At 42.7% G+C, this 26,931-nt stretch overlaps 1 protein-coding gene across 17 annotated transcripts in view; it reads right to left on the bottom strand.

Annotated features, from left to right (window-relative positions):
• LOC106561933 (MAP kinase-activating death domain protein) overlaps positions 1 to 26,931 on the bottom strand; it is a 91,897-nt gene that overhangs the window by 8,022 nt on the left and 56,944 nt on the right. For 3 of the 17 annotated variants that reach the window (XM_014126353.2, XM_045688980.1, XM_045688981.1), the window contains 19 exons: positions 24,468 to 24,527; positions 22,426 to 22,540; positions 21,924 to 22,110; positions 21,646 to 21,796; positions 19,638 to 19,847; positions 18,052 to 18,108; positions 16,250 to 16,353; positions 15,821 to 15,904; positions 15,122 to 15,280; positions 14,777 to 14,909; positions 9,303 to 9,365; positions 8,638 to 8,758; positions 8,428 to 8,533; positions 8,175 to 8,285; positions 6,768 to 6,875; positions 6,357 to 6,521; positions 6,106 to 6,178; positions 5,457 to 5,563; positions 2,374 to 2,443 (listed from right to left, as the gene is read on the bottom strand). In XM_014126353.2, the coding sequence (XP_013981828.2) occupies positions 2,374 to 2,443; positions 5,457 to 5,563; positions 6,106 to 6,178; positions 6,357 to 6,521; positions 6,768 to 6,875; positions 8,175 to 8,285; positions 8,428 to 8,533; positions 8,638 to 8,758; positions 9,303 to 9,365; positions 14,777 to 14,909; positions 15,122 to 15,280; positions 15,821 to 15,904; positions 16,250 to 16,353; positions 18,052 to 18,108; positions 19,638 to 19,847; positions 21,646 to 21,796; positions 21,924 to 22,110; positions 22,426 to 22,540; positions 24,468 to 24,527 (2,184 nt within the window). The remainder of the gene's footprint in view (positions 1 to 2,373; positions 2,444 to 5,456; positions 5,564 to 6,105; positions 6,179 to 6,356; positions 6,522 to 6,767; positions 6,876 to 8,174; positions 8,286 to 8,427; positions 8,534 to 8,637; positions 8,759 to 9,302; positions 9,366 to 14,776; positions 14,910 to 15,121; positions 15,281 to 15,820; positions 15,905 to 16,249; positions 16,354 to 18,051; positions 18,109 to 19,637; positions 19,848 to 21,645; positions 21,797 to 21,923; positions 22,111 to 22,425; positions 22,541 to 24,467; positions 24,528 to 26,931) is intronic. The other 14 variants (XM_045688978.1, XM_045688989.1, XM_045688979.1 and 11 more) reach the window with 13 other exon arrangements.

Here is a 26,931-nt window from a genome sequence, read left to right as displayed (position 1 = left end):
CCATGTCTACATACCGGACTACCATCTTGATAACTGTCTGCATAGTTCACCTGAGATGAGTTCGCGAATTTAGTCTGCCCAGTCCACAGCAAGCGGCCAACTGCAAACAGCTCTGACAAACAGCTGGCTAGTTTGTTTATTTAGCTTCGTTTCCGAGAACCACCCAAACTTCGACCTCGCTTCTAGCTTGCCGCCAGCTTTATCCTTGTGGTACATGTCAAACAGTATACCTGTATGAGCTGGCTCAGTTTCTCACCTGATTAAAAAATATATACACTACAGTTCAAAAGTTTGGGGTCACTTAGAAATGTCCATTTTTTTTTTGTACATTTAAAATAACATCAAATTGATCAGAAATACAGTGTAGACATTGTTAATGTTGGAAATGACTATTGTAGCTGGAAACGGCAGATTTTTAATGAATATCTACATAGGCGTACAGAGGCCCATTATCAGCAACAATCACTCCTGTGTTCCAATGGCACATTGTGCTAGCTAATCCAAGTTTATCATTTCAAAAGGCTAATTGATCAGAAAACCCTTTTTCAATTATGTTAGCACTGCTGTTCTGATTAAATAAGCAATAAAACTGGCCTTCTTTAGACTAGTTGAGTATCTGGAGCATCAGCATTTGTGGGTTCGATTACAGGCTCAAAACGGCCAGAAACAAAGAACTTTCTTCTGAAACTCGTCAGTCTCTTCTTGTTCTGAGAAATGAATGCTATTCCATGCGAGAATTTGTCAAGAAACTGAAGATCTCGTACAACGCTGTGTACTACTCCCTTCACAGAACAGCGCAAAATGCCTCTAACCAGAATAAAAAGAGGAGTGGGAGGCCCCGGTGCACAACTGAGCAAGAGGACAAGTACATTAGTGACTCTAGTTTGAGAAACAGACACCTCACAAGTCCTCAACTGGCAACTTCATTAAATAGTACCCCAAAATACCAGTCTCAACGTCAACAGTGAAGAGGCGACTCCGGGATGCTGGCCTTCTAGGGGCAGTCAAAGCCCTCTGCTCCCCACATTGTCAAGTCAAGTAGCCAGGTTTCTTGGCCTCAAAACCACAAAGCATTGAGGGAAAAAACAACACTAGAGGGGTTTGCTTTTTTTAAAGTGATGGAGAGGAGCAGAAAGTTTCAGTTTAATAAACGGTCAGGACAGGAAGAAACTCAGCCAAGGTTTACAAGAAAGGAACGAGGGGGATTCTGCATAAAGAATGAGGGGCATGAGAGAAGGTGGGAACGGAGAGGAGGAATGCTCTTATGTAAGGAAAGGAGAAGAGAAAGATGACAGCACTTTACCTGCTGGAGAATGAAGGTTTTCATAGCGGCAAGGATGAGGGTAACGTATTACAAAAGCAGCACAGAGACACGGCAGTAACCCAGTCCAGCGCTGATATAAATGGGGGCTATAACCTCACAGATCTAGGCCTCTCCTAACAATCTCATTGGTCACTGGTTGTCTGTTTCAAATATGACACTATAAACAGACACGATAAACCATCTACTGTACACATCTTGAAGGAAATGTTCTAAATATCTAAATTCTAGCCCTGGTCTCAGGAAAGGAATCCCCAATCACATTTAGCGGGCACCATAGAGAGAAAAAGTTTTGAAATGGCTGAGATACTACCTGAACGTGCCTAAGAAAGTACATTTTCCTTTTCTTTCTGAAAACATTTTTTTTTTGTGCCTACTCAACGCAACCCAAATGTGGCCATTTCCAACAAGTTAGCATCCTTCTATCCTGAAGATCGAGCAAGATAATTCAGCTTCATCTGAGAACATATTAACGTATGTGTCATTTATTCTTAATGAGTGTTTAGAACAGTTCAAATACGATCTGTGGGTCCGCTTCTCGCTGCTCTGGGCTTTGATGAATTTCCCTCTCATGCACATAGCATCTTATTTGGTCGAGTGAACCCTAAAACGATTTCCTACCCTAAAGCTCTAATTTCCAACATTTGATCCTTACAAAAGTCTGATGCAAAAACAAGCTGTGCATCAAGTCTTCCATCTTAACACAGCAGGCCTGACTCCTAAGACCTCATGGTTGAAAACTAAAAACACAGCGAATAAAGACAGAAATCTCACAAATAGGGCTGTTTTGTCTTATTTTATAAATACGCAATAAATATGAAAATAAGCAAACATTCATATTTGTGAGGGCTGGACTTCTCAAATTGCCAAATGAAACTAGCTAACTCTAGCACTGACTATATTTTCCCTGAGGTAAAGCAAGAGCTGTTGTGAATCCACTGAACCCTGAGTCGTTGCCGTTGCTAACTCTGTGCGTCAGCGTTGCGTTTGTCGTGAAGCTGAGTTACTGCCGTGTCGAGTACAGACCTAGAATCAATAGATGTGGTAATTACCAAATTCCTCCAGGACAAAGACTCCCTTCACAGTATTGCACTTTTTAATGTGATTCAGCTCTATGAAAACCTAAAACAAACAAAAAACAACAAGACAGAACATTAGTAACTCAATGACAACATGCTGAAATTAAACATTTCAGAGAGAAAATTAACAACGTCAAATTCTCATCTAGTAAATACTAAAAGGGAAAAAATACAGAAGATGGTAAACGCTACCAAAATTAAATAGGAAAACACAAAACAGAAGTTTCCATGTTTGAATGCTTACATGGGCTGGGGTTAGGTGAGTAGAAATGCATTGTGGGAAGGTCTATGATGAAGTGAGTGCTATTAATGATTCCTTGCTGAATGAAACTATAATATGGCAATTTGTTCGCACTATAGTGCCTTAGCTAAAGTGTGCATCAGCAAAGCTATTGTGGCCATTTGTTGTCAACAGTGAAGCAATGGCGACTGCTAATTCATTTCTGTTTTCCCTACTAATGCAAATGCACTTTGGCCCATGTAATGCTTAGCATACATGGAAATTCCATATGAAAACAGAGATGAGGACACATAAAATAAAGTTTACCACACACAGCTAAAGAAATTGAGGAAAAAGAACCCAACAAAAAAGGTCATAACCGCTAACAAGCAAACACGGCAGAGGTTGTGTACCTTCCGCTCCTTGCAGGGGGAGAGAGCATGGAAGAGAAACGGTTTGGATTATTATCGGACAGAAGAGCACAAACACTGGACGGCGCTCAAAGAGGGCGCTGCACTGTCCCCCCAAAAACAATCAACCTAATGGACGGGACTTGACGTATTAACAGCTATCAATGCCAATATACCTTTCACAGAAAATTCTACTGGAATGATGAAGTGCTAAACTAAACTAGGAAAGGTGGAAAAATAACTACTGAAAGTTGGTCTAGTCTATACTTTAAACAGCTGGACTTTTTTGGGGGGTTCGTTCCTGGGCCTAACCCAGAAAATGACATAATTACTACCAGTTTACCAAAACCAATACTCTGGTTGTAATTACATAATTTCAACCAGTTTTGACTGCTGGGAACCCATTCCCGCCCCCAATGCCCTCCATGCCCCCTCCTCCAGCAACGAGGGCTGGCAACAACAGCTCAGTAGTACAGGTACAAGAGGGCAGTCAGCCACATCGCCTCCCCAACAAAACAGGCTGCCACCTATTACAACCTCACCACTCTAACATGCCCACGTATTTAACCCTACGGTGACCCATGTCTGTCACTGGAAAAATGTAATGGGTTGGCATTAACTTGGTGCATAAGCTCCTGCAGAGCTGACGGTGGAAAAAGAGGTGGTTTGAATTCTCCAAGCAGCATCTCAATGAGAACTATGACCATTATCGTACAATCAGGTTGCACAAACGTATGTGTTGTTCCTAAAACGTGAATTAGGCTAAGTGTCTGTAGTAGGGAAAGGGTATTACAACATTATGACTGTTGTACCCTTGTTAAATTCTATATGATGATGATGTGTTCAAACCGGTTAGTGTTGCTTCAAAAAGAAGGCACGATCAAATACACTTTCGATTGGCCAGTGCAATGTCTAGCCTTAATTCCTTTCAATTAGGTACGCTGCGTGATCTAAAGAAATCAAGAAAGCAGTTCAAAGAGCTAGGACCTTTCATAAAGAATGTAGTGGTCAAAAACATTGTTTTCTATTCTACTACAATCGAGTATTACTTTATGAGTAGGCATTCCCATGTGTTGATTCAATGCGTTTTTGCCCCAATCCTACAGTGTGATATGTCCAGTGTGTTTCTTCACTATGGTTATATTAAATGAGTGCCACTCCTATGACCCTCAATCATTGGTGGAGCAATTGTATAATTGTTATTTCAAATCCAAGCATTTCCTTTGGGTCCAAAAATATTTACTTGTGACAGTGGTGAGGACTGAGGTCAATTATATTCTTACTCAAGTTGATTCAGGAAATGGAATTGCCCCAACCCCAAAAGTTGTGAATACTTGAGGTATTTTTAATCTAACTTTAATACACAGGTCAAGGGGACAAAACTTTAAAAGAAGGGTAAAATAAAATGGCAATTATTAATGAAAAGTCTTTGCACAAGGTCATCTGTCTTACCTCTGATGCACAAATCTCTCTTACACAAACGACAAGGTTTGGGCACCACAACTAAGAATGCTAAGTATTAACAGAATATTTTAGGATTTATATATATATTTTTTTATGTCCAATTATGATTATATAAAAAAATTCAAAATGTACCCCTTTTTTCTCCCCAGACTGTATCCAATTGGTAGTTACAGTCTTGTCCCATCGCTACAACTCCCATACGGACTCGGGAGAGGCGAAAGTCGAGAGCCACGCGTCCACCGAAAGACGACTGCCAAGCCGCACTGCTTCTTGACACACTGCTGCCTTAACCCGGAAGCCAGCCGGAGGAAACAGTACAGCTGGGGACCTGAAGTCAGCGTGCATGCCCCCGGCCGCCACAAGGAGTCGCTAGAGCGCGATGGGACAAGGACAACCCAGCCGGCCAAACTCTCCCCTAATCTGGACGACACTGGGCCAATTGTGCGCCGTCTCATGTTTCTCCCGGTCGCAGCTGGCTGCGACACAGCCCGGGATTGAACCCGGATCTGTAGTGACGCCTCTAGCACTGCGATTAGACCACTGCGCCACTCGGGAGGCCTTTAACAGAAGTGGATATGTGTTTTCATCTTGAAACATACATCTTAGTGACTGCACAAATAAATCATAACATATTTTAAATCATAGAAAGACAAAGCACAAAAATGAGTTATTCCTCTAAGGTCCTGATCAAAACAGTGACTGAAGTACCTTTAAAATGTACTCTGCTTTTTCACTCAATTCAGTAGGCTATAAAAATGTAGCAATGTCAAAGAAACAGCCATAAATGCCTTCTAGTCTCTTTTTTTTAAAGGGACCTTAGAGGAAGTGAGCCACTGTTGTGTGTGTGTGTGTGAGAGAGAGAAAGAAAACAGAAAACGAGGAGAAGAATTGCGGTGGTTGGGAGGAGGTTAAATGGTTTTTGTGTGTGTGTGTGTGTGTGTGTGGTAATACAGGCCTCCTACCTGGCTGTGCATGAATTTGAGGTTGATGCCTTCCAGGGTGACTTGCAGCAGTCCGCCCTCGCCAGTCTTCATGTCCTGCACAGGGAACTCTCCACCCAGCTCTGGCCCTACGGAGAGAGAGGCAGATCGCTCAAACCAAAGGATCCCTCCTCTATCCATTCCGCTGTACATCTCTTTCGAAAAGTGTTAGTGATGACAGACAGAAAAGTCTTTACTTGGCCAACTGAGCTGATTGACTCAAATGGTTATAGAATTTATTGGACCTTTTCATCGGGGACCCCATTTTTTGGGCCAAATGTAATGACAACCTTAAAATAGTCACATTTCCATTTTTACATGAACAAATAACTTTTATTTCATGACATTTTCATGTCTCTTATCAAAATCAAAAGAAACCAATAAATACATTTACTCAATAATTCATTTTTCAAATTATCTTTCTCAAAAACATTTGTATATTGTCTCATCCATTAATCTCTACTCTTCATTTTTTAAATATATTTTGCTGACCCCACTGCAATTCCTCTAGGTCTCGACCCAGACTTTGAATACCACTGCCCTAGGGCTATCCATTTTCAAAACGCAGGGCAAGAATACATTTGTGCTGCCTCAAAGAAAGAGACTCCAGCCAACGTGCACGTCCACATACCTGGTTTAATGCTCTGCTGTCGGGCAGCAGCTCTTTCCATGCTGTCCTTCACACAGTAATACAATTCGCGACACTAGACAACAAAACATTTGAATTCAGATTATAGAATACAAAAAGGGGCTGTACAAAGTCTGACACGAAAGTCACAATTTACAGTCACCTTAATCACAGGTTCCACTAACACGGATATCATGGTGTTCATAATTGCTAGTTGCATTTCAGTACTCGAAGCGCTAACGGTAGGGGCTCACCTTCTTGGTGTAGAACTTGTTGAGTTGGGTCTCCTGGCCATTGCGTCTCCACAGACACAGGACCTTGGTCTTGGGGCAGTAGGTCATGTTGATGAGCTTCTCGTACCACCAGCGCTCATACACTGTGCCGATGTTGCTGCGCAGGACTATACAGTCGTCACACACCTGAATGGGGGAAATGGACAGAGGCAAAGGATGCAATTATTTGATATCCACTGTAGAGCTAAACGCTAGATCTACTAAAACTACAAATTGCAGAGTTTTGACAGTTCTTGACGATGATTTGTAAATTTGATCTATTCAGATACTCGTCAGGCCATCTCTGGGGGCACAATAAAAAAAACATGAACAAGGCCTACTGTATGTACAAGAAAGGGCTGGGAAAGTGAACGCTGAAAGTGTCTCACATACCTCCATGAAGAAGATGTCCCCCGTGGTATCTGTCCCAGCGTGCACCACGAAGGTCTGCTTCTTGATGTGACGGCTTCCGCTAGGTCTGATGGACAGCTCGCGGCCATTCTGAAATGTGAGTGAACAAGACTTTTTACCCTTCTACAATTTCTGTGGCCCCCGTGGAAATCTAACATAATAAATCCCCATCAAAATGCATCCGTTTAAGCTAGAGATATGTTATTTTTTTGTTGCATGGGCTGCGTCCCAATCCACCACATCCGCCGTGATCGCCCTTCCACATCTGTGGTGAAAGGTGGCAGAATTAGAAGAACGGTGTTTGTCAGACCATGAGATATCCAGAAAATCGGTCCTCTCACAAAAACGTCTAACATCTGAACGGTTCTCCATTTTGCTCTACGAAGTTGGCACATCCCCTTCTGCCAACTTCTTTCTGTCTGTAGCCTCCGAACAGTTTGGGCTACACAGTAATATGACCCCTCTCTGTGGAAAGGCAAGTCTCTCACAAACACGTTCATGTTGGTTGTTTTACTCTAGGATGCCCACAAGGCCTCAAGACTCATCTGAAGGTCCCCGGTACCATTTTTTATTTTTTTTTGTAAATCAATGGAAGCATATATGGAGATTGTTTAGTGCCTTGAATAAGGGGTTAAATACATATAAAATAAATATAAATATATATATATATATATATATATATATATTTATTTATTAAATATATATATAAATAAATAAATATATAAAATAAATAAATATATAAAATAAATAAATATTTATTTTATATATTTATTTATTTTATATATTTATTTAATATATATATATATATTAAATAAATAAATATATAAAATAAATAAATATATAAAATAAATAAATATATATATAAAATAAATAAATAAATGTATATATAAAATAAATAAATATATATATAAAATAAATATATATATACATAAAATAAAATAAATAAATATATATACATAAAATAAAATAAATAAATATATAAAATAAATAAATATATAATAAATAAATAAATATATTAATAAATAAATATATATAATAAATAAATAAATAAATATATATATAATAAATAAAAAAATATGTGCGGGGGGGGGATTGTTGTTCCATGTATTGAATCTGTTATTCAACGCTTTTCTATGGGCTAATAGCAATAATGCCAAATCAAATGTTTCATCCCCGGCTTAGACAGGGCGTAGAATCTAGAGGGTTAAACAGAGATACTGTATCAGCAACACTGATATTCTCACACACACTAAAAACATGTGTTGCATAAAAGGATCCGGCTCGAAGGACCACATAAAACGTTGAATCTTTATGCCACTTGGTAGAACAGTTGACTGCCTTAGTGGCTCCTATTTTATTGAAGAGAGAGAATCTTTGGTTCTTTCTTACCAAATTAGCCAGTTTGTCCAGACACTCGTTGATCTCCTGGCTGTGGCTAAGGCCGATGTGGGACTTCCCCATCAGACGCCTCACCTTCTTCCTGATGTCATTCTTGTTCACCTGGACAGACAGAGAAGGATATACAGACAAACTTAGCAAGAGACGTCGGAAAATATGCGATGCCTACTTATCTGAACATTCGTAGTTGCTGCAGTTGACATACGGGGGTTACGCAGTGAAACATTGTGTGTGATAGACCCACCTTAACCATTAGCATGTAGGCGATCATATTGTGCAGTAGAGTAGCTAGCAGCCTGTCTTCATCGTCCTCCAGGCGCTTACGGTCGTGGTCCCCGAGTGACAGGTATCTGTGTAAACAGTGGTAACCATCAGCCTCTAAACAGGAAACACAGCTATACAAGGATGGCTGTCATTTCAAAAATACAGATCCACTCTAATAGGCAACCTGTACCTGTCAATCATCTCTTGAGGTCCCTGGTCCATGCCCATCCCCTCCCTCTCCAACATGACAGCATCCAAGTAAGCATCCTCCCAGAACTGGACCTGGTCCCACAGTGTAGAGCGCTCCTTACCTACATAAATACAACACACACTGCTTATCTGTGTCCAAAAGGACACACACTTACACAAAACACATCATGACCACAATCACAAGGGCACACAAAACACAAAACTAGTCTACAAAATCATCTCCAGGTCAAAATCACCTTCACACTGACAACTACTGTACATGTCACCCCACACTCACCAGTAGACATGCATTAACATACACATGATCCAACAGAACCTTACATAACTGCACACACATAAACACCCACACAAACGAACACACATCCATACGAACACACATCCATACGAACACACACACCTGACCATGTGACTGTTGAAAATGTTTTGTCAACCAAGAGACATTATCTCCTGTTTACTTGTCCATAGGAGCCTTGCTACATTGTTTACAACACCAACCACTCAGTGTGATGGGAAATCCAGTGGAGGTAAAGATCAAAGCAGCACATCAAAGCACCAGACAATACACAAGTGAGCACCAGAGCCCAGGTGGGCATTTCATTCAAGCACAAACATAGAAGGTCAAAAGGTGAAAGAGGTCAGCCCTACTCAGAGAGAAGGTTTCCATGGCAGCATCCTCCAGCTGGTCCCACATGGAGCTCTTGTCGCGCCCTGCAAAGTGTTCCCGGGACACGCAGTAGGGAGGAAGAGGAGCAGCAGAGCAAAGAGGGTTAAGCTCAGAGCTGAGTGGGTTAATGACAAACCAAGAGAAGAGAGAGAGACCACAGGAAGGGGTGAAAGCACAAATAAATAGACCCAACCTCATTCACTCCAGACCTACCTTCACGCTTTATAGTACAGTTCATGCACTGTTAGTCAAATAGTGAGAAAGAGTTAGATGAATCAGATAGATATACAGTACCAGTCAAAAGTTTGGACACACCTACTCATTCAAGGGTTTTCTTTATTTTTACTATTTTCTATATTGTAGGATAAGACATCAAAACTATGAAATAACACATATGGAATCATGTAGTAACCAAAAGTGTTAAACAAATCAAAATATATTTTATATTTGAGATTCTTCAAAGTAGCCACCCGTTGCCTTGATGACAGTTTTGCACACTCTTGGCATTCTCTCAACCAGCTTCACGAGGTAGTCACCTGGGATTCATTTCAATTAACAGGTGTGTCTTGTTAAAAGTTAATTTGTGAAATGCATTTCCTTCTTAATGCGTTTGAGGCAATTAGTTCTGTTGTGACAAGGTAGGGGTGGTATACAGAAGATAGCCCTATTTGGTAAAAGACTAAGTCCATATTATGGCAAGAACAGCTCAAATCAGCAAAGAGAAACAACAGTCTTTACTTTAAGACATGAAGGTCAGTCAATCTGAAAAACTTTCAAGAACTTTGAGCGTTTCTTCAAGTGCAGTCGCAAAAACCATCAAGCGCTATGATGAAACTGGCTCTCATGAGGACCGCCACAGGAAAGGAAGACAGAGTTACCTCTGCTGCAGAGGATAAGTTCCTTAGAGTTACCAGCCTCAGAAACTACAGCCCAAATAAATGCTTCACAGAGTTCAAGTAACAGACACATCTAAACATCACCTGTTCAGAGGAGACTATGTGAATCAGGCCTTCATGTTCGAATTGCTGCAAAGAAACCACAACTAAAGGACACAAATAAGAAGAAGGGACTTGCTTTGGCTAAGAAACACGAGCATTGGACATTAGACCGGTGGAAATCTGTCCTTTGGTCTGATGAGTCCAAATTTGAGATTTTTGGTTCCAACCGCGTGTTATTGTGAGACGCAGAGTAGGTGAACGGATTATCTCCTCATCAAATCAACTTTTATTGGTCACATACACATGATTAGCAGATATTATTGCGGGTGTAGCGAAATGCTTGTGCTTCTAGCTCCGACAGTGCAGTAATATCTAACAAGAATTATCTAACAAATTACACAACATATACCCAATACACAAAAATCGAAGTAGGAATGAATTAAGACTATATACATATGGACGAGCGATGTCAGAGCGGAACGGACTAAGATACCATAGAATAGAACACAGTATAAACAGTTTAAGTCGGAAGTTGACATACATTTATGTTGGAGTCATTAAAATTTGTTTTTCAACCAATCTGTACATTTCTTGTTAAATAACTATAGTTTTGGCAAGTCGGTTAGGACATCTACTTTGTGCATGACACAAGTCATTTTTCCAACAATTGTTTACAGACAGATTATTTCATTTATAATTCACTGTATCACAATTCCAGTGGGTCAGAAGTTAACATACACTAAGTTGACTGTGCCTTTAAACAACTTGGAAAATTCCAGAAAATGATGTCAGGGCTTTAGAAGCTTCTGATAGGCTAATTGACATAATTTGAGTCAATCGGAGGTGTACCTGTGGATGTATTTCAAGACCTACCTTCAAACTCAGTGACTCTTTTCTTGACATCATGGGAAAATCAGCCAAGACTTCAGAAAAAGAATTGCAGACCTCCACAAGCCTGGTTCATCCTTGGGAGCAATTTCCAAGCGCCTGAAGGTACCACATTCATCTGTACAAACAATAGTACGCAAGTATAAACACCATGGGACCACGCAGCCGTCATACCGCTCAGGAAGGAGACCCGTTCTGTCTCCTAGAGATGAACGTACTTAGGTGCGAAAAGTTCAAATCAATCCCAGAACAACAGCAAATGACCTTGTGAAGATGCTGGAGGAAACAGGTACAAAAGTATCTATATCCACTGTAAAACGAGTCCTATATCAACATAACCTGAAAGGCTGCACAGCAAGGAAGAAGCCACTGCTCCAAAACCGCCATAAAAAAGCCAGACTACAGTTTGCAACTGCACATGGGGACAAAGATAATACTTTTTGGAGAAATGTCATCCGATCTGATGAAACAAAAATAGAACTGTTTGGCCATAATGACCATCGTTATGTTTGGAGGAAAAAGAGGGAGGCTTGCAAGCCGAAGAACACCATCCCAACCGTGAAGCACGGGAGTGGCAGCATCATGTTGTGGGGGTGCTTTGCTGCAGGATGGACTGGTGCACTTCACAAAATAGATGGCTTCATGAGGGAGGAAAATAATGTGGATATATTGAAGCAACATCTCAAGACATTAGTCAGGAAGTTAAATCTTGGTCGCAAATGGGTCTTCCAAATGGACAATGACCCCAAGCATACTTCCAAAGTTGTGTCAAAATGGCTCAAGGACAACAAAGTCAAGGTATTGGAGTGGCCATCACAAAGCCCTGACCTCAATTCTATAGAAAATTTGTGGGCAGAACTGAAAAAGCGTGTGCGAGGAAGGAGGCCTACAAACCTGACGCAGTTACACCAGCTCTGTCAGGAGGAACGGGCCAAAATTCACCCAACTTATTGTGGGAAGCTTGTGAAAGGCTACCTGAAATGTTTGACCCAAGTTCAACAATTTAAAGGCAATGTTAACTTCCGACTTCAACTGTACATATGAGATGACAAATGCCAGATATGTAAACATTATTAAAGTGACTAGTGTTCCATTCCTTAAAGTGGCCAGTGATTTCTCTTCTATGCCTATAGGCAGCAGCCTCTCTGTGTTAGTGATGGCTGTTTAACAGTCTGATGGCCTTGAGATAGAAGCGGTTTTTCATTCTCTCGGTCCCAGCTTTGATGTACCTGTACTGACCATGCCTTCCAGATGAAAGCGGGTTGAACAGGCAGTGGCTCGGGTGGTTGATGTCCTTGATGATCTTTTTGGCCTTCCTGTGACATTGGGTGCTGTAGGTGTCCTGGAGGGCAGGTAGTTTGCCCCCGGTAAAGCATTGGGGAGACCGCACCACCCTCTGGAGAGCCTTGCGGTTGAGGGCGGTGCGGTTGCCATACCAGGTGGTGATACAGCCCGACAGGATGCTTTCAATTGTGCATATGTAAAAGATTGTGAGATTTTAGGTGACAAGCCAAATTTCTTTAGCTTCCTGAGGTTGAAGAGGCTCTGTTGGGCTTTCTTCACTACACTGTCTGTGTGAGTGGTCCATTTCAGTTTGTCAGTGATGTGTACGCCAAGGTACTTGACACTTTCCACCTTCTCCACTGCGGTCCCATCGATGTAGACAGGGGGGTGCTCACTCTGCTGTTCCCTGAAGTCCACGATCATCTCCTTTGTTTTGTTGACGTTGAGTGAGAGGTTGTTTTCCAGGCACCACACTCCAAGAGCCCTCACACCTCCTCCCTGTAGGCTGTCTCGTCATCGTTGGCAATCAAGCCTACTATTGTTGTGTCGTCTGCAAACTTGATGATTGCAGATGACACAACCATGACTGCGTGTTCACCCACGCAGTCATGGGTGAACAGGGAGTACAGGAGGGGGCTGAACACGCACCCTTGTGGGTCCCCAGTGTTGAGGATCAGCGGACTGGGGTGATGTTTCCTACCTTCACCACCTGGGGGCGGCCCGTCAGGAAGTCCAGGACCCAGTTGCACAGGGCGGGGTTCAGACCCAGGGCCTCGAGCTTAATGATGAGCTTGGAGGGTACTATGGTGTTGAATGCTGAGCCATAGTCAATAAACAGCATTCTTACATAGGCATTCCTCTTGTCCAGATGGGATAGGGCAGTGTGCAGGCGATTGCATCGTCTGTGGATCTATTGGGGCGGTAAGCAAATGGAAGTGGATCTAGGGTGGCAGGTAAGGTAGAGGTGATATCATCCTTGACTAGTCTCTCAAAGCACTTCATGATGACAGAGGTGAGTGCTACGGAGAGATAGTCATTAAGTTCAGTTACCTTTGCCTTCTTGGGTACAGGAACAATGGTGGCCATCTTGAAGCATGTGGGGACAGCAGACTGGGATAGGAAGAGATAGAATATGCCTGTAAACACACCAGCTAGCTGGTCTGCGCATGCTCTGAGGACGCGGCTGGGGATACCGTCTGGGCCGGCAGCCTTGCGAGGGTTAACACATTTAAATGTTTTACTCACGTTGGCCACGGAGAAGGAGAGCCCACAGTCCTTGGTAGAGGGCTCCGTCGGTAGCACTGTTTTATCCTCAAAGCATGCGAAGAATGTGTTTAGCCTGTCCGGAAGCAAGACATGGCATGTGTGGTTGCCACCGTGAAGCATGGAGGAGGAGTTTTGATGGTGTGCGGGTGCTCTGCTGGTGACACCGTCTGTGATTATTTAGAATTCAAGGCACACTTAACCAGCATGGCTACCACAGCATTCTTAAGTGATACGCCATCCCATCTGGTTTGCGCTTAGTGGGACTATCATTTGTTTTTCAACAGGACAATGACCCAACACACCTCCAGGCTGTGTAAAGCCTATTTAACCAAGAAGGAGATTGGAGTGATGCATCACGTGACGTGGCCTCCACAATCACCCGACCTCAAGCCAATTGAGATGGTTTGGCATGAGTTGGACCGCAGAGTGAAGAAAAAGCAGTCAACAAGTGCTCAGCATATGTGGGAACTCCTTCAAGACTGTTGGAAAACCATTCTAGGTGAAGCTGACTGAGGGAATGCCAAGAGTGTGCAAAGCTGTCATCAAGGCAAAGAGTGGCTACTTTGATGAATCAAAAATATATTTATCTGTTCAAAACATTTTTGCTTACTACATGATTCCATGTGTTATTTCATAGTTTTGATGTCTTCACTATTATTCTACAACGAATAAAAAAAAAATATATATAATAATAATAATAAACTTGAGCGAGTAGGTGTCCAAACTTTTGACTGGTACTGTATGTATGTATGTATGTATGTATGTATGTATGTATGTATGTATGTAGCCTTATAGGAAGGATTCACTCAGCAAGATGACATTACACCGAGCAGCACCGCAGATGTGAGATGAGCACAATGCAAGACAGCAGAGACATTTAGCCTCGCACTTCAACGTTCTTTGATGTTGGGGAAATTGACCTGATATTGTGTTTACTTTGTGCATGCAACATCTCGCTGAGGCTACTAGATATTTACTGTAACTTTTTACCACAAAGTTGAACAGAGGGAGACTAAAGGCGGCACTGGAATAGATATTAAACCACAGCCTTTCTAAAACATCAGTCATCTGGAACGTACCCAGCAGGCCATCACACAGGTAAATCCTCATGCTGATGTCTTCCAAGGGCTGGGTGGGAGGCCCCTTAGCCACGACAGGCACAAGTTTAGCCTTCGCCTCCTTCACACCAGGCTTCATCTTTTGGGTCTTACCCTGGGAAAACACCACAAAACATAAATCACGGGATAAATTCGTCTTGCCAAAGATTTTCCTGCATTTACAAGATTGACATCCACGGGCAGACTTCATGTCCCGCAGCGAATGCATTTGCACTTATCGAAAACGCCCCAAAAAATAAAACAGTTGCACTAATATTAACTGGTGAATCAAGCAGTGTGATCAGCCAGGAAGGACTTTCCACTCACAAACACTGAGCTGGTGGCCGGGTTGGTCTCAATCTCGCTGTCGGACAGTGTTCCCCTGGAGAGGTTGAGGTGGGGGGCTTGCCTGCCACCCAAGCCCTCCCCAGCGGTGCTACTCAAGTCACTGTCAGCTCCCAGCGTCTCCCCTGAGCTGTTACTTATCTGGAGGGGTCAGGGGTCAAAGTGTCAGGAGACTAGTGAATATCAGGCATACTGAGACACAGAGAACTCACACTGACTAAGGCTAAAAGAGAAGAGTTAGATCAGTACTCCTCAACCCTGCTCTTGGAGAGCCCAAGTACTACAGGTTTTTTTTGAGGATCACTGAGTTACACTAAGGCTAAGAACCACTGGGGAAGAAGTAGATTAGTATGACACGTACGGTTTTGGCAACAGCCATTGTGCCAGGCTGAGACAAAGCAAGACAAGAGATGAGTAGGACTAAAGTTAGCAAAGACTAGAAATGAAGCAAGCTCGGAATTTAGTAAGATTGGGAAGCAACCTGGTTTGGGATAAGTGTTACTGGGGATGTATGGCTTGAGCTTAAATGAGTCTGTAGAACCTTGAGTGTAAACCTTGTAAGACTAAGGATACAAATTGAGCTTTGGGATAAGCGGGCCTTGGGATGAGTCACACTGAGATAAGGTTGAGAGGGGCTGAGGATTGGGTTGAGATTGTTTCGCTGTGTTGGCCGCGCCCTACCACTGTGCTGGCCTCTGAATCCTGGCTGGTGCTTCTGGTAAGGACTGGCGGTTCAGTGCCGGTCACAGACTCTGTGTCACTCTTCTGCAAAGCAAGACCGAGAAAGAGAGGTGAGCAGACAGACAGTGGTGTCAAGTATTTTAAAGTACTACTTAAGTAGTTTTTGGGGGTATCTGTACTTTACTATTTATGGCAACTTTTACCTTACTACATTCCTAAAGAAAATAATGTACTTTTTACTCCATACATTTTCCCTGACACCCAAAAGTACTCGTTACATTTCGACAGGAAAATGTCCGACATTTTGACAAGAATGAGAACCAGCAGACAAGCACCAGAGTTGGGGGATAACCGACGTGAAACAAGTGTCAGATTCAACGTGTGCATTCTTCACTTAGTTACAAGAGCAGGCTTTGGAAAAGAACAGACCTGGGATCCAGAGGTGACGCTGAGGCCACTGTCAGCACTGATCTGGGACTTCTTCTCCTCTGTGTCAGTCAGCTCAGGGTGCTGTTTCTTAGCCCCCTCCGCTCCTGCAGGATACATGTTGCCGTCAGCACGGGTGCCATACGCACTTCCACACTGCCCCCTTACGGAGTGTCACATGATTGGCAACTGGCAGAAAAGTGGGGGAGGGGGCTGGTGACCTAACTGCTATTGAAAGGCTCGCACACGACGCACTGAATGTGGATTTAGCGTTCGTCTTCCGATCTGAATGACGACACTTTACACACGATTCTCCATGTAAAATTGGTGCGCACTCGGTTCGCAAATTACGTTCAGATGTGCAAGGTACTCTCGGCCAACAAACGCTATTGGTGTGTCTGACCTCTAATAACATCACTTTGGGATTGACCGGAAATACTGGCCTTACAATAGGGACACTTCATTTAGCCAGAGGATCTTGCCTTTCCTTTTTTGTTGTGGAATTCAATGAACAGTTACAACAGCTATGTTGTTTTTTCATATTCAGGAAGCAAAAAAATGTACAATAAATCGGTCATGTTCAGTAGGCCAAAACAGAAGAAAATGGCTCAAAACAGAGAGATCATATCTCATTTGTTTTCTGTTGCAAAACATTGTTGTGTGCGCCCTAATGAACATGACCCAGCTGTCAGATTTCAATAGACCAAGCATGTGACTATTTAGAGGCAAGTGGAGAGCGCAAAATCAGTAGGAATATTGATAGATGTACATCAAACTGTAATTGACAAAGGCAGATGCCAATATAAAAGAGGTCAAAGTTACAAAAATTGACATACAGACTCAGGCAGTTAGGCATGCAGACAAACTGAGGGACAGTCAAAATAGGAGACCATTTTCTGCACAAGTTTGCTTTTAGACAAGCATTGACCAACAGCGCTGTTGTTAATATACCAGTCAGTTGTTGCAGAAACACCTTGTTATGACTCACATAATGCACCTCTAGGAAAATGTTACTACAATTAAACTAATGCTGGCCTGCAATATGTACATTTTGAAGAGTCCAGGATATCAAACCTTTACATTGGAAGAAAGTACAGTCAATTACAATGGTGCAAATCTACAAATGTTCAATGCAAATGTAACCATGACTTGACTTCTGTGATACATTTGGTCATACAGCCAACAAACCTGCAAGAGATGTTTGTACTCTAACAAACTATTGTGTATTCATTCATGGCTCAGTTATGTTTTTGTTGTTGTTGTACAATTTAACTTCTTGCCATGTAGTGATTTTCCAGAAAAGCACATTGGCTAAATTAAAATGCCACAACTGTCTTACCTTTGATAGTACCTCAAGAGCCCAGGAAAATAGGGAATGTTTGGGATTAGGTATGGGTCTGACAGACTACGTTTCCAATGACTATTTCACAACTCAGTGAATAGGAATGGAAAAAGTTGTTGGCAAACATATGACAGAGTAGCTCTATGGAAAGAAAGAGGAACTCCCTATATTATGACTCCTGATTTGAGATATGCAAGCGTAACTCAGTTATTCCACTGATATCAAGACATGATTCACCCCAAATTTACAAAACGTTACGTACAGACCTCAAATCAAGATTACAGACCTATAGTCCTAGAATCATTATCCATGTCAACATGATCGCTTATATTAACTATTTAAATCATTTGTGACTAATCAACACAGGTAGGTTGGGGAAAGGTGGAGAGAAGGACGTGGAAATGTTAAGAGCTGGCAGTTATGCAATACCCCAGTCTTTTTTTGTGTGTGAAAAATATCTTACTCTGTTGTTTTTCCATAGCTTTTTGCTTATCCTTTTCATGGTGCCTGCTCCACAATTCTACCCAAGATGCATTGCAAGCAAGGAGAGAAAGACAGAGAGAGTGTCAGAGAGCTGGTTGAGTAGGCAGGTATGGACGATGAGCATTAGACAAACCATAACATAAAACAAAATTAAGCATTAAAAAAAAATTTATTTTAACAATTGAGGATGTTTTGTAATGTCTGAGAGTAGTCACATTTCAGCTTGGCAATATGGAACACTATGACATAATTCATCTGTATGCAGAGTTTGATCCATTGCCAGTTACTGCTACTGAGGTGTAACATTACAACACACCCAACACTCCTGGACCATGGTCCTGGAGAACCACACAAGGGGGGAATACCGGGGTTCCTTGAAAATGTTCTGTGACCGAGGCGTTAACTTATTGGCTAGCAGTGTGTGGCTCTCCAGAACCAGGGTGACAGAGGCAGCAGGGCTTGGTGAAGGGCTTGGTGAAGGGCATGGAATGGGGATGGAGTGGCCAGCCAGCTAGCAGGCAGGTTGAATGGAGCTGTTGCAGAAGCAGGGGTGCAAGTCTCAAAAAGACATTCTGTAGAATTGAAGCTGCATCTTCCCAAAGAGAGAAAAGGGGCTGGTGAAGTGAGGGTAGGTTGGTAGGTAGGGAGATTGAGGGAGTTGGGTGAATCTGTCCCCTGTATACAGACCCAAAGTAACATTTGAGATAGTAGAATGGTGGTCGAAAGGAGAAGCAATGCTTCACTCCTTTTCCACGATGTTCAGTGTTAAATTAGCCCTATCCCTAAGCTAAATGCCAACCGTGGCTTGCTAACGGTGAGCATGACATTTGTCTCTTCCTTGGGCCTGTTTACTGGGGAGTGACGCTCCACCCTCCATGCTAGAGCTGAGAGAACTTCTACTTGTACAGCACGCTTTAAGGAAACCTGCAGTAAAGGCAGAGACAGGTGGTCAGACTCCTTAGCACGGTACTGCAGATTTGGAGTTTCCGAGAAGACAACAGAAAACGAAGACATGCACAGTCAAGGTGCTAGAAGGCAAACAAAGGAGGACTCCACGAGAGGTGGCGGGCAAACAGGGGCACTCAACATTCAGAGAAGGGTGGGAGGAACACATAACACATCCAGGCTGGGGGGGGGGGTCTCAATGCAATATTTCACACACGCCTACACCGCTCAAAGCTGTTCCAATCTCACGCAACATATTATCCAAGGCCAGATCTGGAATTCAAATGTGGTTATTTGTCAAATTTGGTTGGAGTTGCGTGATGTGCAAATATGCAACCTGTGTACAAATATTACGGCAAACCAGCATAGTGTATTTATGTTGTAAATATATTTCAGAGTTTTACAGCTTTAAATGCTGACCCATTGGGCCCACATCAGTGGTGTGGGTCAAAGTGGATGGAATATCATAAGAGGCTCTTTTTCTAAGGAAGGGGAACTCCCCTTGTTGCCTGGTTGGAGAGAGGTGGGTCAAGGGGTAGGGCAGGGTTTAGACTGGTGAGCAGGGGGGCAAGGGGTGCTCTCAGAGCGCATGCAAGGGGGGGGATGGGGTGGGCTACACACCAATGGAGGCAATAAAATTCTCCTCGTTCAGACTCCGGGTGTCAAAGTGGTGGGTGCCTTTGCCCCCCGAGGTGGGGTGCGGCAGTTGGAGACGGGGCACCAGGAGGAGCACCGGGGGCCTGGTGCCCTCCATGCGGGCAGATGGGCTCTCCTTGCTGCCCGGGCTGCTTGCAGCATCACTGGGGCTCCTCTTGTGCTTCTCTGGCTCTACTGGGGCCATCAAGAAGGAAAAAGGGAGAAGAATAGGGAAGAAGGGAAAGAGATAGTAGCGACAGTGTAGAGTTGCAGTAGGAGGTTTGAAGGTTAGAATAGACGGTTGTTTGTAGGGGTGTAAACGTTCAAACGCTAAAAACGAAATTGGGATCCTTAACATTAAGAAAATGATATGCATACATCAGCTGGGCAGAAGTCCGTGAGTTGTGATCCTGGATGGCCAGATAGCTACCAAAACTGACAAGAAACTGCCATGTGGGGAATCGTAAGTGACACATTTCAGCTAGTTTCATCTTGTTCTTGATACCAGGTTTTGTTTTGAGGTATTTTGACTGATTTCATGTCAATGCTAATATTGCAATAATTCACTAGCTAGCTAATCAACAACTGTAAAGATGTATTTGAGAGACAGCAAGTGCTCATTGTGCGAATGTGTTTGTTTTCGATAAACATTGGAGACCAAATATAGTTTACCATGTCAACAATCTAAGCCAGCCCAGTCTGTTTAGCCCCATAGCTGCGCACTCATCGGCGTTGTTGCTAAACAACCAACCCGTCTATGCACATGTTTTCTTCTGGATGCCTGGGGCGTATTCATTATGCCCATTCCGCAAAACGTTTTGCAACTATTTAGACTAATGATTACACACACCCCTGCTCTTTCTCTTTGCAATGCGAGTGTGTGTTCAGTCTTCGGTCTGTTGCGTTTAGACTATTTTAGTTTATTCATTGACGACAGGCCCTGCTTTACTGAAGTTGCGAGACATTATAAGCCAAGAAATTGCGAGATGCAGCTTTTGATTGACGATAGGTAGGCCTAGTGCACGGTTCTGACTGTCTGCCTGGTGATCGACATGCCTATACTGTGCCCCTCCCCTCCCCTCCCTCTGTCCCTTGCTAGCTAGCTATGAAAGATGTGAGTGTTTGTATTCTCGTAAGTACGGCAACTAATCCGTTTCTTCCGTTCCCAAAAAATCGGAATCTTACGGAGTGATTCCTCGCGGAATCGAATCTTAGCACTTAGAAATGGGAGTCGACATGCAAAGAGTCGAAGAATCGATTATTTTGGAGTCGATGCTCTAACACTACGTCATCGTCGTTAACGGTTGGAAAAATGGCAGAGAAAGGCAAGCAACAGCAGCCAAGTCCTGTATTGCAATATTTTAAGAAGTTACGTGAGGAAGGAAATGTAAACTTTGCAAGGTGGAATTGAGGTACAGTAATGGCAGTAGAGGTGCAATGCTTACCCATCTAAAAGGGATGCCCCGAGACCCAACCCGTTGCTGGCAGTAGCAAAGCTGCATTGTGAATTTGAGTTGAATTTTTATTAAAATGTTTGTTTTTTAATCGTTTGTCACATCCCTAGTGGTCTGCTCTTATGACCCAAATTCGCTCAGTGAATGCTTAATTAAACTGCAAAGGTCACCTAAAAATGAGGCATGTGTTGGGGGTACTGACTCAGAGAGATTAAACCTGAACTCACTGCTGTAAAAACATATTGCTTACTTTTCAGATGAGTTGATAAAAGAAAAAGACAAAAAAGGCTGGCCCCAGAAATGATCCAGATTGCACTCCTTTTCCTATCCAACACTTACGTTGCCTTTAAGTGGAGTATATGAAATGCTGTTAAGCACTTCTTTGGTTTCAAACAAGAATCAAGCATCAGTAACTTTCATTTTTTCAGAGGAAATAGTTAAGTCATAGTTTTGGGAGGGGGCATGACATGCTGATTGAATGTGTCCTTTGAGAGAAAATGTTGACACTTTCAGTCGAGTGTTGGTTTTCTGAACGTTACCTTTGGTTTGGTAGTGGGTGCGTGCGATTTCCAGCAGAACGAAGACGCTGGCCATGCCTCCAAGCCCGGCATTGGTGTACGAATGTTCCAGACTAGAAACGGTGCACTTCAGTATGTCTAACATGCCCTTGTAAACCTTCCTGCTAATCTCCTGAAGAGCAGAACACACACGCACAGTTTAATTGAAAGGTGTTATTCAGCTTTAATTCAAAATCAAGGTTAAAAACACAATTACAACTTCTCTCCCCCTCTCTTGCCCAATTCCTTCCTCCACTCACCACATCACGGATGACCTCCTGCCTGACATCCTCCTCTGACTGGACGGCCCGGTTCAGCTTGCTCAGCACGAAGACGCGCAGCTGCTCGTTCTCCAGCAGGCGGCGCACCTTCTTCATGTTGAGCCAGCCCACGCCTTGGCCCTCCAGCACGCTCTGCACCACCTCCTTCAGGAACTGCTGGTTCTCACTGGGACAGACACAGCTCTGGTTCAGTCACTCCGTCACACTCCCCTTTTTGTATATGTCACCATTGGCTCTTAAGTTAGACAACCCTTCTCCTAAAGGGGGATTGATATATCACCTATCCAGGTCTGTCATTTGACATTATATTGGCAAGAAAGTTTATGACAACCAGCTTTTGTTTTTTGATGGCCAACATGATACCATGAAAACATATGCCATGGCGGTGGTAAACTAATTCAAATATGGCAGTCAGCGTGAGTTGTCAAAGAATGCCATGACAGCAAAGTCCTGGTAATACAGTCTCATAGGGGTCTGGTACCTGGTGTTGTTGGCACGACCCTGGGGCGAAGGGGACTCTCTCTTGACCGTGGGACTGTGCTTAATGACTGATGACTTCTGGTCAACAAGGGCCCTGGGGGGACCGCGGGCGCCTCCTGCAGGAGCCATATAGAACAGTGAGGTCTCTATAGTAAATACCATGGAAAACACAAAACCAACGACAAATCGGAGCCATACAAACAGAAATACTAGCCAACTTGATACAGGAGGAGCTTATACACTTCACTACAAAGCCCCCAAATCACAGTCTACGATGTACTAATTAGAAAACCACATCAAAGACTAACAGACAAAGATGGGACACATCCTGCATACATGAAAGGACACACTCACACACATACAATTTCAGTGGCAGGGACACTAGCTAATGACTAGCTGAGCTACAGGTTTCATATTCAGACACTAAAAGGTGAGGGACAGATCAACTGGGACGTCACACAGAAGGAGTCAAAATGGCGCTGCGTTTGGGCATCACACATTGGCAGAGAACAGAGGCGAGGTCAGATTGGAGCGGGATCTGCATGGCAACAAGACAAGGTGTGTGTCATGCAGAAAAATAACAAAAAATAAAGATGGGTCGACAATCACACACACGGCTAACGGATAGCTCCACACTGTAGTGTTCATACCATTAGTCACCTTGTACAGTTTGACAGACACTCACATGAACACACAGTGCCATGGCATACATTATGGTGGATCCCCTGCAGAGATTTGGCCTGTGAACAATATTATTATCAAACTGATTATAATATTGTTGCGCCTATGTAGCTTACCCACTGGGCAGACCTCAGTTCAATGTCTATTTTTGATTTACATTTGGTTGAGTTGTCAACTAAAGAGAATCAACAACAAAAAATGTATTCCCCTTACGTTGATGACTTTTGCAAATCCAATCAGTTTTCCACGGTGATTCAACATCACACTTTTTTTTTTATGACGTGGAAACAATGTTGATTCAACCAGTTTTTGCCCAGTGGGTAGCCTGTTTGACACTTTGAACATTTAAGCTAATGTCTGGAATGTGAGGATACAAATAAATACATCCACCAAAAATGCATTGGGTCCTTGTCATAAACAGACACCGGCTGTTACCGGTATATCCAATTTTGCCATGGCATTACGTAGGCCTTATTGTAGGCTCTATGACCGCATGTTACCAAAGACCTCACCTGACAACGATGCCATTTTGCCCCACATTTTCCGAGGCAACGTCCATAAGTTGTACAACATGCATCAAAGCACTTCAAACAATTCCATTCCATTTGATCACTGTGGTACTGGTACAGATGCTCAGTAACCACAAAGCCAGCTAAGTGTCCAATGACAACTCCAATCAAAACTGGTGACTATGAGTTTTGGAAGTAAGACAGAACAGCACTCTTGGTGCTGCGAGACCGCACTCCTTAATTCAATTATCAATGAAACAGTGTTTAAAACTAACTCACAGCACTGTCATGCCTTACCTACAGGGTAGCAGTTTTGATTGGCTAAGGCCTGCCTCCACTGGCAAGGTGATGGGAGGTCTAGGTGTGTATGTGTGAGACCAAAGAGGTGGCCAAACAAGCAAATATAGCTTCTTGCTTGGCTTGGAGAATAATGGGAAAGCTGATGTTGACCAACTCGAATCAACATCTTGTCAGGTCCCATACAATACTGTGGAATGCAGAGACTTACATTGGCACACACACAAAAAAAATGAATGGCATCATCTTCACAATTGTCAATATGGGATGCACAGCTTCTAACAAGCTTAAGATCGTGAAGGCCCAACCCAAACTAACACAAAGACGTGTGGATGGGTGGAGTGACTCGGCAAAAGGTTAGTGATTGGGGGGGAACAGTCACTGTGGATGGTGAAAGACAACAGGACAGACTCGACGTATGACGATGAATGATCTCTCGATGGTGCACGTCAGGTGACAGAGGAGTGAGAGGGTGAGCGAGGAGGATGCTGGGAGATGTAGTTGACTGGCTAGGAGAAGCATGCAGCCCACGCAGTTTTAGAAGGGCGGAACCCACCTTCTCCACTCACCGGACCGGCCTCTGTAATAATCTCCATTAGAGAATTTAGTCCAAATACTGGACACAAAACCCAGAATTAGTGCAGAGAAGTGGAAAGAGGGACAGAGAGGGACACCGGCCCAGACCGAACCAGTCTGAACATCAACCCACAACCCACATGCACAGCAACACATTGACAGAGCGCACAGAGTGCAGAAAATAAAAAGAGGAAGAAAAACAAAGAACGAGGGAGACAGACCAAGGAAGGGGGAAGGACATTTCTTACAAAAAAAATGTTTGTGACTTAATCTCAAAAAGGTTATAGCCATTACATTTCATGACCAATCTTACATGTGGTGATTGTTAGGACCCCTATATCTTTTTAGACCATCTAGGGGTGGGAGAAAGCATTTGCCAATTTTTTTCAGTGTCTATGTCCAGAAGAGAGCGAGTTTACGGGCTCTCGGACCACAGAGACCTCAGACGGAGAACACACAAGAACGATGGGGAGCCACCGAACAAGCGAGCAAGCAAGGCAACAGACTGCACAGGAGCAAGGAGATCAGGTGTCATGCCAGTTTCATTTCAATTCCAGTCCACTTGGGTAATCAATTGTACTTCAGTCGATGAAATGAAAAAGCCTCATCGAAAGCAATGGGTAATTTGCCATTCAGGAACTGAATGTCAATTCATCCTCAAATATTGAGTGGAATTGAAAACGGACTTGACCCCAACCCTGCTGGGAAACCAAGAGAAAAACACAAAATGTGAAAATGCCACATAAAAAGGGGATAATATGTATGCAAATTAAGAGATCTGTCGTATATAAATGTGTGCATCGTAGCGCATCAGACTCCCACCACACAGAGAGGAATAACAAGGAAACAGAGGGAAGGATATGGATATACATAAATGAAAACACAGGTATATCTCCTAGTATGCAACCTGAGTAACATGGACTCAGATAGGTAGGATCGAATAAGGGTCAAAGGTGGAGCTAGTTGTAGGGCAAAACAAACTACCACACCAGACAATAACATACCCGGACTGTCTGGACCCGGGCTACCCGGGGTACTAGTCGGGCTGTCATCTGAACAGTCAAGACAAAACAAAATCAGCATCAAAAGGAAAAAGGAAACAAACGTTGGTTTGCTATGGCAGCTGTCCCACACAGCGTGGGGCTATTGAATTTAACACATGCATTTCTTCTTTTCTTTCACAAATGTTCCCATAACAAAAATCAGGCAACCATGTGGGATTGGGAACATTGAAAACGGGGTCCTCAATATCCACCTATTGCCTGACTTACATCAACATGACAGTCCACAGACGGACAAATACAAATTTAGAATGAAAGTCTATTCATTCTAAAAAAAAAAATCCAAATAAAGATTTCTACAAACCTTCCTCAATTTCCTCCTCTATGTCAAAATTTAAATATTCTATATTTTTGTAAATTAAAAATAATTAGAGGGGAAAAGGCAAAAGGAAAGAAAATAAAAATCTACAATGTAAAGTTGCATAAATGCTAATACTGTGTAGCCAGCCTAAACTGGCTTGCCAGACATTTCAGCATGAGCACTGAATGCTTACTTGACATACTGTCAATACTAACTCTACTTAGTGCAAACAAAGCAAGTCATTGAGGAAGAAATATTCTGATGTTAAAGAAGTTCAACATGTCAGTCAGAGTTACACATTATTATGTCATCTACTCTCCTTCCTTCTCCACACCAGGTTAAAGTAGGCCTAACTGTCCAGTGAAAATCTTACTTTTAAAGGTAATATTCTGTTAACTTATACCCGAATCATGTTGTTAACTCATCCCATACTTGTATTTGTGGCCAAAGTATAAATTGGGAAAAAAACACTTCAAAAACCCCACCTCAAAGTCAAACAGTTTAAAAAATGTTTGGCGTTTAAAAAATGCCTGTTATTTCCTCATAGAACATGACATCATGTCGGCTCATTGAGCTTGCCAATCAGTGGTCTACAGTGGTTTTAATGACTTGTATACTCCGACACCATTCTGTTGTTGGGGTAAGCCCACATAATTCAAAACAAAGAAAAGCTGCTTTTAAACACACTTAATACAATTTAAAAAAACTGAATTAAAACTATTTCTCATATTGTAATTCATTATTGGTCAAATTTCAAAGAAATCTGGAAACACTGGACAGTTACTTTAAATGATTAAGTTTACTGTAGCTTATGCTCAATGTGTCTTATCAAGATAAATAGCAGACACGATACGGTGTATAAAATATTGAAGAAATTTGCACTCCAAATATTATTTTTAATGCCCATGACTAAACAAAAACATTTACACTTTGTAACCACTGCAAGAGCTGTATGACAACCCTTTGAACTTTGAAAGGCTTTGTTTTAGTAGACAGCCTGCCTCTACTGCCTTCAACTGACAAACCTGATCACAATCGGCTGTAGGGCACAAAAATTGTACAGAAAACAGATAAGAGGGGAA

Source organism: Salmo salar, chromosome ssa11 (genome assembly GCF_905237065.1).
Source record: "Salmo salar chromosome ssa11, Ssal_v3.1, whole genome shotgun sequence".
NCBI classification, from domain to species: Eukaryota; Metazoa; Chordata; class Actinopteri; order Salmoniformes; family Salmonidae; genus Salmo; species Salmo salar.
Note: the sequence above shows the minus strand (reverse complement) of the source record. Positions and strands in the feature narration are given on the sequence as shown.